Source organism: Nanorana parkeri, unplaced genomic scaffold, assembly GCF_000935625.1.
Source record: "Nanorana parkeri isolate BGI_ZX_2015 unplaced genomic scaffold, ASM93562v1 scaffold8, whole genome shotgun sequence".
Taxonomy (NCBI): Eukaryota; Metazoa; Chordata; class Amphibia; order Anura; family Dicroglossidae; genus Nanorana; species Nanorana parkeri.
Window position 1 is genome coordinate 1289275 of NW_017306276.1, and position 16089 is coordinate 1305363.

Consider the following 16089-nt stretch of genomic DNA (forward strand, 5'->3'; position numbering starts at 1 on the left):
CCGGTAATTGTCCCTCCCCCCCCCCCCCCACCCCCCAGTTCTGGGTTACATCATTGTAACAATGGCTCATAGAAGATACCAGACTGTCAACGTAGACACATATTTTCTTGCATCTTCCTGAGCAACAAAAAAAGAAGGAACATTGAGATAAACAAGTGTACTAAACCCTAGAAAATAAAACCACTAAACCCTAGAAAATAAAACCACTAAACCCTAGAAAATAAAACTACAGTTAAATAAACCATATATCACAGTATATATCCATTATTCTGGTGTCAGCTGACCACCACTGGTCCTCAAGGGTTATCTCACCTTATAGTGGAACAGCATGGTGCAACATGACCAAAAATAGTGCAATCTTAAAATTGAAGGGAATGATTTATAAAAGTCTGCCCAGCCATATGCTAGGTGATGGCCATTCACATGGCATTCCTGACACTAGATGGAGCCAAGAAGCATAGGAAAGTTTCTGTGCTACTTGGCTTCTTTTAGTGATGTGAATGTCGTGCGATTGGCCTGAACCCAACATATGGTTGGTTTGACATTTTATAAACCACCCCTTTAGTGTGTTTCATTTCTAAGTGCTTAATACAGTGAAAATTTGCATATTTTTATGAGACCAAAATTTGCATTTTTTTGGTATTTGTAAACACAGAAACTGGCTAGGATCTGCTATGTGCTAAGAATTTCCATATATATGTGTCAGATGAGGGGTGTTGCTTGGATTGTAAATGTCCTGGGGTATCCTTGGGCACTTTGAAGAGAGGTGCCCAAGATGTCAACGGTGCTGGTGCAGTCACTACGTCACTACGATGCAGTCAGATCGTACTGACCGCCTGGACACCCCTAAAGGGACACTATTAAAGAATCCAAGCCTACTCGCTGTATACACTGCACACATTTGCTGCTCTCTTTGTACCCACAATATATGGCTCAGTTACTATGCCACAAGAAAGAGTCTCAGAGAGACACACAAACCTCAAGACAAAGAATAATTTTTACAAAAGAAAAAAAAAATATTGATTATTTTATACACATAAAATATAGACATGGAGCAATTTTTTTCTGTGTCTACCTTAAAGGAGAACTGCTTTAATAATAATTGAGGACTACTTAGTAACCAGCAGCTGTTAGCTCAATGAATACTTTGGTCCAGATAATGTAAAGCACAGCACAGCTTACAGAAGGCAGCTGTCAACAGTTTGTAACACATAGCACAACTTACATAGCTCAGCATTTACTAGTATGTCAGGCATATGCAGTGTGCAGCAGTCGGCGTAGTCGCCCATTGCATTGGTGATTAATGGATGGAGAAGTGTGGACATTGGTGGTTAGTGAAGAAGGGCCCTTTATATTGGTGGTATTGCAGAAGTTCCCTCTTACATTTATGGTCAGTGTAATACCACCTTATAATGGTTGTCAGTAAAGAAGTGCTTGGTTACAGATTGGAGGTCCCATATAGTGCCCCTTTAAATTGGTGGCCAGTGAAGAAGTGGCTCCTTACATTGATGGTCAGTGCAGTACCCCTTTACAATTGAGTTCAGTCAAAAATGTTCTCCTTGTATTGGTGGTTAGTATTGACGTACCTCTTTGTATTGGTGGTGAGTGGGAGAAGGTCACCCTTACATTGGTTGTCAGTGAAGAAGTGCCCCTTTACAATGATAATCAATAAAGAGGCCCCTCCTTACATTGGTGGTCAGTGAAGAAGTGCCCCTTTACAATGATAATCAATAGAGAGGTGCCTCCTTACATTGGTGGTCAGTGGTAAATGTACCCTTTACCATGGAGATCGGTAGAGAAGTTCTCCCTTACAATGGAGGTCAGTGGTGGGGTGTTCCCTTATAATTGAGGCCAGATGTAAACTTCTCCCTTATACTAGGGCTTAATTGTGAACCCCCCTTCCTTACATTGGTGGTCAGTGATGAAGTGTCCCTTTAAATTCGTGATCAGCAGGAGGTCAGCTAAATAGATCATTGCAAAAACTTTAGAGGAAAGAAAAGTGGGGTTTTGGAAGCACCGACAAATGACAACTCCAAACACAAGAAAATATATAAAATGTATATTTATTCAATTGCTAACAACCCTAAGATCCTGCTGCTTTCGATGCTCCCCGGGTCTATGAAATCTGCGAAAAGGGGCCTCCTGCGACACTTTCTCACGACTGCCAGGACAGTCATCCCACGCCATTGGCGTACACCGGTGGTACCCACTCTGGCTGAATGGGCGGTGGAGATGGACCACATAGCGGACCAGGAGAGCCTCTTGGCTACGGAGCGAGAAGCTGGCGAGGCCCATGTGCACAAATGGATCATTGGCTACTTACCTGAGAGGAGAGAGGCTGCTCTTTCTCTGCCCCTGCTGAGTGATGTTGACCATTGGCTGGAACTTCAGTCTGCTTAAAATATATTTACATGGGGGCGTGGCCAAGCTATGGAGCAGTGAGGAGCACGTTGAGGAAGCTCCGGTCCTAACTAACGATCAAACTTGATTTCCCTGCCTAAAATACCCACTTCCAACGATGGGACGTAGTGGCAAGAAGAGGGGCTCGCAGTCCACCCCCAAAAATATATTTACATGATATATAATAACAAAAATTTGGAAGGAGAAGCTTGTACAAATATGAAATCTAAATCAGTTTTTTTTAAGGTTAACAAAGCAGTAATAACTCAAAATATACTTTCCCTGAAAATACTCTTATTCAAAATTAATTTCACACTTCACAGTCATAAATAGGGCAAATCACAGAATATCTGGATATTTTTAAGTACCTCTTGCTGCCAGGAACAAAACAATACTTCTAGCAAGCTCCTTACATGGCCTAAAGCCGTGGCAAAGCCCACATGGTCTCAGGCTCTAGGGAGCATTCATTGTGCCCCACATTATTGGAGACAGCAGCTAAGTTTTCAGTGAGACAGAATAGGAAGATCAGCATGTCACACAGCACTCCTAAGCCAGTTGACTCAGCAGGATCATTCCAGCATATTAACTACATGATTTACAAGCTTGTAGCAGTGACAGATGGATTGCAATCATAATTATGGTGAAATGTAGCAATAACTAACACAAACAGTCTTCATAGAGTGAAAGATATGGATCACGGCCTGTAGGTGGGCACATCAATTACTATGTATAACCATAAGACCCCATAAAAGGGGATGTACCGAATCTAATGGGCCGCATTAGAACAAAGTTCACAAATTGAAGAATGTGATGGGCAGCTTTTTTTTTAATGTCATACCCATTCAGAAAGGCAATACAATGAGTGGTAAAACCTAACAGCCAATCAGATTTAAGATTACTGTAGTCAAAGTAGTAAACCATTCTCACTCGTTGTTTTGGTATGTGGCAATTTCAATGTCCTTTTCATGCTGCTTTGACTTATTAACCCTTGTAGTGGGGCTACCCTTGTAGTGCGGTTTTTGTCTAGGTTACAAAAAAAAGACAAAAAATACGTACTCACCCGAGCTGGCGCTTTCTTAAGGTGGCCATACACCTGCCGATTATCGTACGATAATTGCGGGAAATCCCGCGATCGTACGATAATCGGCAGGTGTATGGAAGACGTGTGACCGTTTCTACTGTACGGTAGCACGTCTTTTGTCTTACGAGCACGTTGGAAAGCCATCCGAAAATTGTACGGTTTTTGGCGGGTCTGTGGCGTGCAAATAAGACAAATTGCTAACGGGCCGGTGTGCGCAAGCGCTCATTGCAGTCATCGGAAGCCCTCCCCTCAGCAAGTATGATCTGCCTGTCCAAGATGGGCAGATCGTACAAGCTTTTAATTACCTTACAACCATCGCACAATGAAAGCCGTGCAATGGTTGTAAGGTGTATGTCCAGCTGTAGACCAGTCCTTCCAGCCTCTCTTCCCCTCCTCTTTAGCGGTCTAAGACCTGTAAATCATCACGTCTATACACAGTGTAGAGACATGAGGACGCAGAGGAACATTTCAATGCTGCAGCAGAGGAGCAGACAGGCTGGAGGGAATTCTGTGACAGCCGACCAGTTCAGAGCTTCAGATGAGTATAACTTTGTTATTTTTGAGCCTAGAAAAAAACAAGTAGTTAACCCTTGCAGTGCGGGGGTAGCCCGACTGCAAGGGTTAAGAAAAAGTTTTCCTGGAGTTCTTCTTTAAGTTAAGTATCCCATGGCAACCAATCAGAATCCAAGACTTGTCTTCATTGAGAACATTCTTATTGGTTGCAATGACTTACGGATCTCAAGTTTTAACATTTGATAATAAAAATGCCAGTACCTCCAGCATACATATCCACTAAGGATAGAGTATATGAATGTGGTGCTCTGGGAAAAGCAGGCAGTTATTTACCACAGGAAACATATGCTGGTGACTATTGGCTTTGTACCCTAAGCCTCTTACAACAAATCATTCTAATTCAAATCTTGTCTAATCTTCCAGACACAGTTGACACCCCCATAAGTTTTAGCCAGCTGCTTAGGGTTACTGTAGAAACACTCAATCCCAGGCTTTTCTGTGATAAAGTACGCACTCTACTAAGCATTGCTTTACTGATCAAAGTCTGCACACACACACCGTCATAAAAAAAGGGTGACATTTCATATTTATACAGTTTTCAGCATTACTGATTGTACACTGAATCCATCCCAAGGCATACGACTCTCTAGGGTGACTCCATTGCATTCAATAATGGGGCTGCTTTTCCATAGAAATGTGTTTTTGGAAGTCCTGTTTTCGTACATTGAATTTATACATATATTTCAGTATTACTTTGTATTTTACTTTAAACTGGCTGCTTCCTAGATTAATTATAAAGTAATCAAGGTGGAGTTTTTAGATTTATATTCATGCATTGCAATACAAACACAGCCACACATTTATGTTGTAACAATTGAAGTGTATCTCATATTTGAGGGCACATGTATGAACTGTTGCTCCTATCTTAGGTCAGCAGAAATGCAAGTCTCCACATTTGTGCCACATACCCTCCTGCACCGATCACAGCACACTAGGAAAAGGGTGAGATAGAACAATCATAGCAGCCCATGGCATTCTAATGTGCATTATTCCACCTTTATATATGATTTTGCTATTCTTGATAATTTCTATGTATGTATGTATGTATGTATTGATGCCACTGACTGTTTTGTTGGGCTTAACTGTTGTGTAGATAGATAGATAATGTTACACTGCCCAAAGGGACAAGGGACCCAGGACCTGCCCACATTTACCCCCATCAAACTAATCTGGCAGATGTTGGTATCATTACATTAAGGAGATAAAAATTAGAATTGGGTGTTACATTGGTTGTGAGAGGAGAATATGTATTAAATGTCACATGCAGGATGGCAGGTCCCCTCTCTAGTCACAAGACAACAAAGGCCCTAAAGGTCTCCAACTTTTCTTCAAGCCTCACTATTTTCCACCCTACTAAGTACCCAATGACATTATAAATATATACCTAATTAAATTAATTATATTAGTTAATAAGTCGCAATGGGGTTTATTTATTAAAGGCTGTTCACATTGCAAAGGAATGTTCCCTTAGCTTATTGAATTTGGTAAAAATTCACTTTGCAAAGAAAACCCAATCACATGCAGCAAAAAACAAAAACAAGCAAACAACAATTTTGCTTGTACATGATTGAATGATAGAAGTCAGCAGATTGTCACCTCATTTACTATGCTAAGGGGAAATTCCCTTGCAAAGTGAACAGCCTATTTGACTGTATTACATCAACCCCAATATACATGAATAGATATAAGTACAACAATAAGTAGAGTTATGAAAGGATCACAATTCATACCCCCCAAAACATATGGAATATATGAAAGATCCTAGAAAAGACCAGTACAACCACTGGGAGGAAAAATATGGGTACCGATAGCGATACTACCGATAAGCTGTATATTAGAGATGCACCGATACTAGTATGGGTATCAATCAAATATCAGTTTACTGTAGTAAGATTAGTAAGAATTAATTTCCAATCAGTAGCTAAATTCAGCTGCTCATTGAACTTCTTTGTGGCCTCATTGAGTAAATGTGATGGTGCCCTATGTGCAGTAAAGCTATAAATACATCACTTTATTCTTAGCCATTGATAACTAGAATGCGTTACAGTAGGATCTGCACCTGATTTCCTGTGGAATATGTCACCATTCCAATACTGTCATAGGTATGAGTGCCCGGGTTAGAACATACAGAGTATGTTGGTTTGATGACAAATATATTTAAACTACAGGAGTAGAGAGGGCTCATGGTTAAAGGATGTTCCCCCCGGGTGAACACGGTGTAACAGTGACAGGGCCTGCAATGTGTCTTATCTTTGTGCTCTCTCGACCTTCATCTCTTACTGCTCTTGACTTAGAAACATCTTGTATATGCTGGACAGCTCAAACATGATTTTTTTGTGCTGGACCTCTGGCTCTGCAGAGCTCTGGATGACTGCACTGAATACTAATATCTATCCCAGACTGACAAAGTGTGCAGCACCTGACTATGTAATCTGTGCTTTGACATCTTGGGTATCAATCACTAGGAGGAGACCACCCAGCTGCGTACTCATTTAGATTGCACGAAGTGACCCAGACACATGCATATCCACAGCCTGTGTAAAAATACCGGCGTTATACTGCATGCACACTTGTCAGTGAACTATGTTTGCTTTGCAATTTTTCTGCACTGTGCTTGCATCTGCACACAATTGCTGCATGGTTAGGAATATGTAATCTTTATCATGAATGCATTTCCATGCACATTAATAAAATTATCTTGTGATAAAGCACCTCCATGGGACATAGTAGTCTTAATTCTTAAAAGCATAACGCATGAGCTTTTTTTAAAACTCCTGAGCATTTTTTGCTTATTTCAGTGCACACACTTTTTTTTATTTTGGTACACTTAAGACATTACCACATCCACCAGGCAATTTTAGTGCATGCACTTGATAACCTACTGCAAACACGTTATGTTATCAGCTTTCTGAAGTGGTTTGATCATAGAAATAATTTCACAAAGGATATCTAATGGGTTTTTTCTCCCTAAAATTCCTGGGTGATGATAAGTGTCATTTTTATGAAGTGCCAGTTGACAGTTAAATGTTAATTTCATGCAGAGTGATAATGATACAACACCAATTTAATCATTAGTTTTGTTCATTCTTGGAGTGCGATAAAATGAACATCTTGTAAAAAGATGAACAGCATTCAAGAGATAAAATAGCAACCACAAGCAAAATCATGTGGCTTTGTGGATTGAGACTACAGTACACATGGTACAGCATACTGCATTTGGGGTAATGCTCATGTACACGGGTCTTTCTTTATTTGCTTTTGAGTTCCTGCTCCCCAGTTGTTTATTACTTGCTTAGGAGCTGCTTCTGAGTTGTTTTTTTTGCAAAAAATTAGGTGCATTATTGCATTATTGACTGCAATTGCAGTCCTTGCCTGTAATGGGCTTGTAACTTTGGATGCTGTCAGACCAGTGACTGATGCAATCATAAGTGGGAGCCAGTGTTTATTTCAGCTAACAACAGTAGAACAATGGCTCCTTCATATACCTACACTGGAGGATCAGGGAACTTCAGAACGTCTAGTGCAGCCAATGAGGCTACAAGAGGCAGAGCCATTCAACTCCAATCAAATGAACATCTTGCCATAGCTTAGTTTAGTGATTTCCATGTACACGGGCTGCTCTGGCATGTAGCAACGGCTACTTAGACCCATATAATATCCAAACAGAGAACAACCATCTTATCATATGAAACAGTTATTCAGAGACTCAACTTAACAATGACCTCTCTAAGAGTCCTATTCTATTATTCTCACTTCAAACTGACTCCAGAAAAAACCATATTAAAACTTGGAATCCCTGGCTGGACCATTATGGATTATAGGTCTGGAAGGACCATACTTTTTTACCATAACCTTTTACAATAATTTTCTACAATAACTAGCAAGACAGTGTCAGGCAAATACATTACTGTGCAAACAGACTGTAAAAGGGGATAGTTATAGCACAAAAACCCAAATCTCACTGAAAAATGTATCTTTAAATATTAAAATGCAACTGAAGCCAAACTTTATTTTTATTTTTTTGGATAGCATGGAGAGGGATTAGAACATCTGTCAGGTTTTTATTGCTGTCTATGTCCCCTGTTAGGGAGATTCACTATCTCTATTTTTGCTGGTGACCATTACCCAAATTTTGGGTTGTCATCAGAATAGGAACAGATAGGATATCTTCCAATGGGGACACTAGTTCTGGTGACCCTGCTGACCATCAGGGATTTCCCTCTCTTTGGAGGGATTTCCTCTCACTTTCTGTTGTGGTTATCGGACAAAAAAAATGGAAATCTCCCTAATTGGACACACATGGCAAAAAAGCTGACAAAGGTTATAACCCTCACTTACTCTATCCAAAAAATGATGGCTTCAGTTCTTTAAGCAGTCTAAACATTGATTGTTTACATGTATGGCAAAAGTCATACATGGGAGTTGATTGATTTGTCATTTTGTCCAGACAGTGTTGAGATTTACACAGCCCTGCCAGACACCAGAGCCAGGTTTGTGACCTGACTTTTGTCACTGCATTTCAAGAATACATCATGGCCACCATCCTGCTCCCAGCCTGAGACTAAGAGGGTTATTCACAAAGCGGCCGAAGGCAGCAGAGTGAATAACCCAGACGAAGTAAAATAAGTCGAACAGCGTTCGGCTATTCACTTCAGCCTTGTACGGCTGATTTCAGCAGTACATTGGCTAAAATCAGCCGTACATTGGCTGTCTTCAGTCAGCCGAACATGCTCTGCATGTCCAGCTGAGCCGAAGTGCAAAAGTAGTTAGACTTAGCCGATCCAACATCCAATCCAACATTCTCATAGGGGCTGAACAGCAGTGAGTGAATAGCTGAATGCCTCAGAGCGGCATTCGGCTCGGCTACGCTGCTCGCTACCTCAGAGGTAGCTAGCAGAATTGAAAAAAACTTAAAAAAAGAAATTAAAATGTAAAAAAAATGTTAAAAGTATTTTAAAAATGTAAAAAAATACGTAAATTGAAAAAATTAAGAAAATAATAAAAAAATATAAAGAAAAAAAAACCAATAAATAAAGAAAAAAAAACCTGATGCATGCCGACCCGGCCGCGGGTCGGCATGCATTAGTCGGAATAATGTTGAATCTGACAGATGGCGCAAAATATAAACAATTGGGCGGAGCTAGCTGTGACATCACCTCTAGCTCCGCCCAACTGGTTACTATTGGACGGCACCTGCCAGAGTCTTCTTGCAGGTCCCGGGCAAAAACAAACAAACAACTGGGCGGAGCCAGCCGTGATATCATGGCCAGCTCCGCGCAGTTGTTGTTGTTTAATGACAGATCAGCCTCCCCAGGTCATCTCTCTGCTCTTTCCTCTGGTCAGCATGTTTCTTGTTCCACTCATAGTTGCCTGCTAAGCTGTCCCTCCCTCTCCCCTGACCTGCACATGATATGTGAGAGGCTGATATCAGGGCAGATTAGGTACTCTCACTAGCTGCATTTACTTACCACACCATAAACAAAATAATCTTACCTGACAAATCACGTTAAGACAAATACAATTAACAAAACGAGAAAAAAAACACAAAAGAAAAAAAATATTAATGAATGAATTAATTACTGCATCATTTGGTGTATTTGTATATCTGGAGTCCAGCTTTAAATATTCATATCCAAATTCAGCAATCATGCAGCTGCCTGTGTTGACCAGCCATGTCTCGGTTGGCCAGACTCCGTATTTAAAATGCCTCCAGCTATACCGTGTATAGGTAAGTACAGCTGGTTATCTTCTCCATTGGATAGTTTGAATGGTCACAATAATGTTCCATTGCACACAGTTCACATTAGGTGTTAGTATTCACGGACTGCGTTTTACACCACTCCCCGCTTTAACTAAACCCTTAATGCCATGTTTGCCTCCAGAAGAAAATGGCAGCAATTCTCACAGAACTGCAAGGAAAACATAATTTACTGGCCAGCATTTATTTTTTAGTTTATGCTTTCATAAATAATACATTAATGGATGTGCTGCCATTTGAGAAGCTGCAATCCCTACCATTCTCATTAGCACTATGTGGTGTTATTTTTCACAGCGGCACTTCTGTGGGAATTTGCCATCTCTGTTAACAGGCTGGAATTGATGGCTTTACGTGCGAAGGGTGCATTAGCGGCATTCTGTGCTTTTACAGCTGTCTACTTAACTGCCCGACGTACTTCAATACATTAAAATTAAGGGAGTTATTACTTTGTAATAAAAGAAAGCCATAATGTTGTTTTAAGACCCTAAACTCTTCCTGTGGAAATGTAACAAAGCAGTTTTACATTAACTGCTACACGACTTATATAGCTCAGTGCTATTTAATAATCTTGTAGAATACAGCCACAAGGAACAATACAGATATGCGCAGAGAGTGGTAAACAGATGCTGATTATTTTGCTGTCGAAAGTGGCAACTGATAAGTCAGCCCTCTGATCCATTTTATGGATATATTTTATTTATAAGAAGCAAACTGTTATATACACCGGGAAGGGAAAGCAGGCAAGCGTTGGTTACAAGATCGTAATGTAAATGTAAATTCTTCTTTTTGCATAATACCTCCCTCACCACCCCACACACAAAATCCAGTTACCTATTCATTTATACTGTGTCACAGGCTAAGCTACCTCTGTCTTGTTAGGAAATTTTAATCTGACATTTATAATCCAACTGATGGTTAAGAGCCAACCTTACTATTATAGCAAAGGGAATGAGGAATTGTAACCACATGGTTTACATACCATAGAGGTAACCTTTCATAAGCACCGTTTCTGCAGTTTATTCAAGAAAAAAGTAATTTTACATTTTCTGCAGCAAAGGGGTGTAGCAACGGAGGAAATATGTAAGATATGTTAGGAAAAAAGATTTAAAGCCTACCTCCTGGTACGAAAAAAAAACAACCTTTGCAGTGGGGCTACCCCCACACTGCAAGGGTTAACTGCTCATTTTTGTCTAGGGGTATTGTGTAAAGAACTTTTACTTACATGATGGCCGCTTATGCTAGTTCCAGAACCGGTGCCTACAGCCTCTTTCCCTCTCAGCATCAGCATTGAAGGCCCACTGATATCATCACATACAATGCAGAGTCCACACCCCAGCATTATACATGAGGGCATCAAGGAACAGTCCACAAGCCGGAGCAGAGGGGAGAGAGGTGAGCACAGACTGGCAGGTGAGCAAGGATCAGGTAGGTAAAAGTCTGTTATACAATACCCCAAGACATAATTGCACATTTACCCCTTGCAGTGTGGGGGTAGCCCCACTGCAATGGCAGTTTTTTTTCCCCAGAGATAGGCTGTAAACAAGTAAACTAATGATAGTAATCAAAAACTGTATTGTGCTTATCATATAATGGTTACAAAGAGGCGGAGTTACACTTTAAAGTTACTGTAAAAGTCTGCTTGAATAAATTCCTGACATAGCACAATATACAGCATTAACTACTATCATATCATAAAAAGCAGTCCTTGAGCTCCAGTCCAGTGAATCTACCTAAGCAGAGATGATAACTTTGTAACTTTTGTAGCAAGTCACAAGGTGAGAGTCTGCAGCATGGGACTGATCGGTAAAATACATATTTCAGGCATCAGGATTTACATGATTGTGTCTTCTCGTCCGGCATCTCAGTCCCAAAAGTAGATGATACTTGAACATTGCCTTTCTGCAGAGAAAAGCAGATGATGGCACTATCAGAGCATATAGATAGAGCAGAAAGATAAAAACACGTTTGAGCATTACACTTAATTATTAGTTATGCATCTTACATTAAAAGAAAAAACCATCTGGTTTTAGATCCACTTTGGTCAGAACGAAGGCCATCAGAGCTCACCATCTAACTAAAAACTTGGAACGTGATGTGAAGGGCAAGAAGTCATCTACTTTCACCGTGGAGTGGTTGTGGTCTGTGGTGTCTGGGTGCTTCCTTTGCGATACAATAGCATCATCATGAGTGGAACCTAGCACATGGTCAGTTGAGGTAAACTATATTAATCTTGTAGATTTTTAGTGACAAGGTGTGAGAGATATATCTGTAAATATATGTACATATTTACACCAAACCTTAAGATTTGGTAAATTAAAACCCATCATTTAGACTGGGGACAATAGACAGTAGATTGCAGCTATGTTGTTCTCAAATAATCCAGCTGCAATACATACTTTTACCGAATCTTTAAAATACAGCAACATTGGTATGCTACATGAGGACATGGCTGTATGAAACTGCCACTGCCAACAGTACTCTAGTCTTAGGGAACAATAGGCTTGTGCCAAAATACCAAACTTTGTAGAGTACCATTTACTCCCATAATAAATCTTCATGGGTACATCATTGGTATATGTGTGGCCCTTTCATTTATGGTTACCTGAATTAACTTACCTGCAAATGGATCAATAGTGCTAAGGTTTAAAGCCATCAAACAAATCTCAGAGATGCCTATACTGAGAACCATTTACAAATGTAAAAGAAAAAAGTCTGGGGTAGTATGCGGGAGTGTGAAGTATGGGAGCTAGAGATGAAAGAGTGTTAAACTTGTTTTGATAATTAAGAGGCAGTGAAGTGGACAAGATGGAAAATGACACATTTACAGTAGGTTGATATGTAGAAGCTGGAAAGAGGACTTCAACGCAGTATATAAAACATATACCCCTCTTTAAGTGGATCAATGATGTAAAAATGGATTGGAGAAGTTTAATAAAATATATTCTTTAAAAAAAATAAAAAAGTCTATGAGCTGATATCGTGCAATGCTAATCTCACCTTTTAAGCTAGTTCAGCTACTATGTTATGTACTGTTCTGTGAACTGTAATTTTACTGCCCAGTGAGATTGCACAGAAGAAGCATTTTTTTGCTAAATATTAACAGAGCAGGGCGTCTTTGGCAATACTTGCTTCCAGCCAATACTGTTAAAATGTCAACATGGGGTGCTAGTTGACTTTACTGTCTAGTCTGAATAAAAGGATGACTGAAGCTTTCTGTGGTCTGAGGAAGCACTGTCAGCAAAGAAACTGAAGTCAGGCAGGTAATGATACTTTCTCTCTAGCTGGAAGATCAGATTAATCCAAATGTGTTCTACTTTTTATTGTGTTTAATTCATCAGTAAATCCTAATGTGTCCGTATGTGATGCCAAGTCTTTACATCAGTATTTATATTCATCCATGGCGAACAATGTAAGTCTCTGTAACACCCCTTGTTGCAGCTTTACATCATGTATTTAAACAAAATGTACCCTGTGATTGTCTTGTCTGCAATGTTTTTGATGAAAAATGTTAATAGTCCTGCCAATATGAAATGGCATTGCCCTGAACAATCAGCAATAGATTACCTAAAACATAAATTAGATGAAAATGAACATTTCAGTGTCATTCATACAACATCTTTCCTTGGCAATGTTATTAGGCTTCCTGTATTGATTGGTTTGGGGTATATGTTTCTGGTTCATTGGATGACTAAGAACTCACCTTCAGTACTTAACAAAGCTCTTTGTCCCTTCTTTACCCCATCAGACCACCGCTCTTGATAAGGAGAGGCAGATTTTCAGACGAAGACGCAACCAGGATGTGAGAAGCCGGTTCATGGCTCAGCCAGCTGCACCAGAACTCACTTCAGAGTCAGAGGACTATTCACCAAGCTCATCTGAGACTGTTCGCTCACCTAACTCACCCTTTTAAGGAAACACTTCAAAACTTGGCTTAACCCTTCGAGACGTCAGAATGGAAGCCATTTAGAAATCTGTTGTGGACATTACAATTTATGATGTTTCTAGGTGTGAAAGAGAAAAAGTACGGCGGGTGAAAGCATGATATCTTGGATTTCTTCAGCACTATAGGGTAAATGTTTGTGTTAAAATTTACTGATGAATGAATGACGAGGCCGCTAAATTCCTGGCGACCATCTGCAGAGAGAACATAGGTTTGGCACTCGGTAGAATTGCGACCTTTGATCAGATATGGCAACATGTTTGACTGTGAAATAATTAGTGAAAGAGCAGGTTATAACACAGAGATCCTTTTATGACATTCAGTAGTTCAGAGGTAGGTTTTGTTCATTTATTCACAGCCGAGGCAGGTCATTATGGGTTATGATTTTTTTAATGGTTCTGAAATTGGAGATCAGACTCTGAGTGTATGCATGCTTGAACACAGATATATCCTTAAAAATGCAGTTGCTAGAATGAATTTTGCACCTTTATGTGCTTTAATTTATTTTTTTACAGAGCAAAAGCTCTATCTGCTTTTCCTTTCTAGTCTTCTACTGCAAAGGACGCAATTGTTACTTTTTGTTGCCCTGTGATACCACATAGAATTGTTTTTGTACATAACTGTATATGATGCAGGACAACAAAAAGTAAGCAAATCTGTCTGAAGATATGTAAATCTCGCTTAAAAGCACAGAAATAAGCTGTAAGGAAAAAGTGACTAATTTTGTGGAAGATGTAGGAGTTCCTGTACCGACCAGATTAAAGTCAGTTGATGGACAGTCTCCTCAAAGTGGATATACAGGTTAACAACACAGGATTTCTCAGCCTGTGGTACACATATATATACAAGGCTGTGCTTGTTGTATATAATAGGCATGGATCTACAGGAGTAATTTGTTATGATTTCCTGTATTTTGCCTATTATGAGGCATAAATGAAGAAGAGTGATTCACCGGTCCTTAAATGCTACGCCTTTTATATGAAAACAAAATGAAGAATAGGTTGTGGACAAAAGGAGTGAGCTTATAGGATGTGCTCACATTGCTTAGTGCAGCTCTCTAGGAAAACAGCAAAAATCTGTAAAGTTAATTGGTCATAAGAGAAATACATAAACCGCTATTGCTGGCCTCTGTATAAAAATGCCAGTTATTCTGACTGGAACAAGATTCAGTTCAAAAAGTCTGGACATGACTCCCTTGGTTGTTACTTGTTCCAGGTCAGTGACTGTCTGGGACCAGGTTAACAATGTGTCTTATTGTAGCAATATGGTAGCTTATGTATTTCCCTCACAAAAGGTTTTCTTTTATTTAATTTGCCTGTTTATGTTTGAAATAGTTTTTTTTTTAGTACATTCCCATTATCTCCTACAAAGTTAATATTAACTGAGCAACCCCAATGGGTAGAAAGGAAGGCATTTGTGGTGTCCAGTGTATCCACGGCTATGTGCCTAGGTCCGAAGAAAGAAATGACACCCTAGACACAAATACCACAGCTTAACTAAAAGAAAATTCAAATGAGATATCTTTAAAAATATATTAAAAATGGAAGATACAGTATATATTACACAGTTACATATATAAGGTAAATATATATTTACACAGGGCGGTACTATTAATTATCTTGTAATCCAGCCAACCAATGTTTGTTTTAAAGATTAGGTTCATATCACACAGGTGAATCCTGGCGGGTACATTCAGCTCCTTTGGCTTATTATGTTATGAGAATCCCATGATCCCGGTGCCATTTGTCACATCACATTGCATGCTGAAGCCCAGGCTGCATTCACTCTTTATTCATACAGAGAATTCACAGTGGATGGGTGGTAATGTTGCTCAGCATGAGGTACAAAGTAGAATGTTACAGGAGCCAGAACTTGGATCTCAAAAGGCAATTTCTTCCTCAAGGCTCAAATTTTAGAACAAGCAGGTGGTTAACTCAGTCTACAGGTGGCTACCTGAAACACAGTTATCTGTTTTGGGTGCATGTACACTTTAAGGGAAGATTTCTAATCCAATTTGCCATAGTCTGACAGGGTGTTTGAAATGCAATAGGATCACTGAGCCCTTAAACATCTACAGGGCACTGGTGACCCTACAGTTGTAAAATGTTTGTTCCCAGCTTGCCCTGTCCACCCACACAGAATTATGATTAGGCCAATGATGACCCTCCAGTTGTGGAATAACAATTCCCAGCATGCCCTGCCTCCCATACAAAAATTCTGAATGACTTCATGTTGTCCATTCCTGGCCTCCAGATATGATTATATACCCTATAAGGACCAGCTGATAAACCCTGCTCTCTTTTGAATTCACAGGTAATGTAAGTACAGTAAACTCCC

General features: G+C 39.8%; 1 protein-coding gene across 4 annotated transcripts in view; it reads left to right on the forward strand.

Annotated features, from left to right (window-relative positions):
- The window catches only part of DCLK1 (doublecortin like kinase 1), a 289474-nt gene extending 275017 nt beyond the window's left edge, over positions 1-14457 (forward strand). For 3 of the 4 annotated variants that reach the window (XM_018554346.1, XM_018554338.1, XM_018554361.1), the window contains one exon: positions 13558-14457. In XM_018554346.1, coding sequence (XP_018409848.1) covers positions 13558-13722 — 165 coding nt within the window. In that variant the 3' untranslated portion in view covers positions 13723-14457. The remainder of the gene's footprint in view (positions 1-13557) is intronic. The other variant, XM_018554354.1, reaches the window with a different exon arrangement.
- The last annotated feature ends 1632 nt before the right edge of the window (positions 14458-16089 follow it).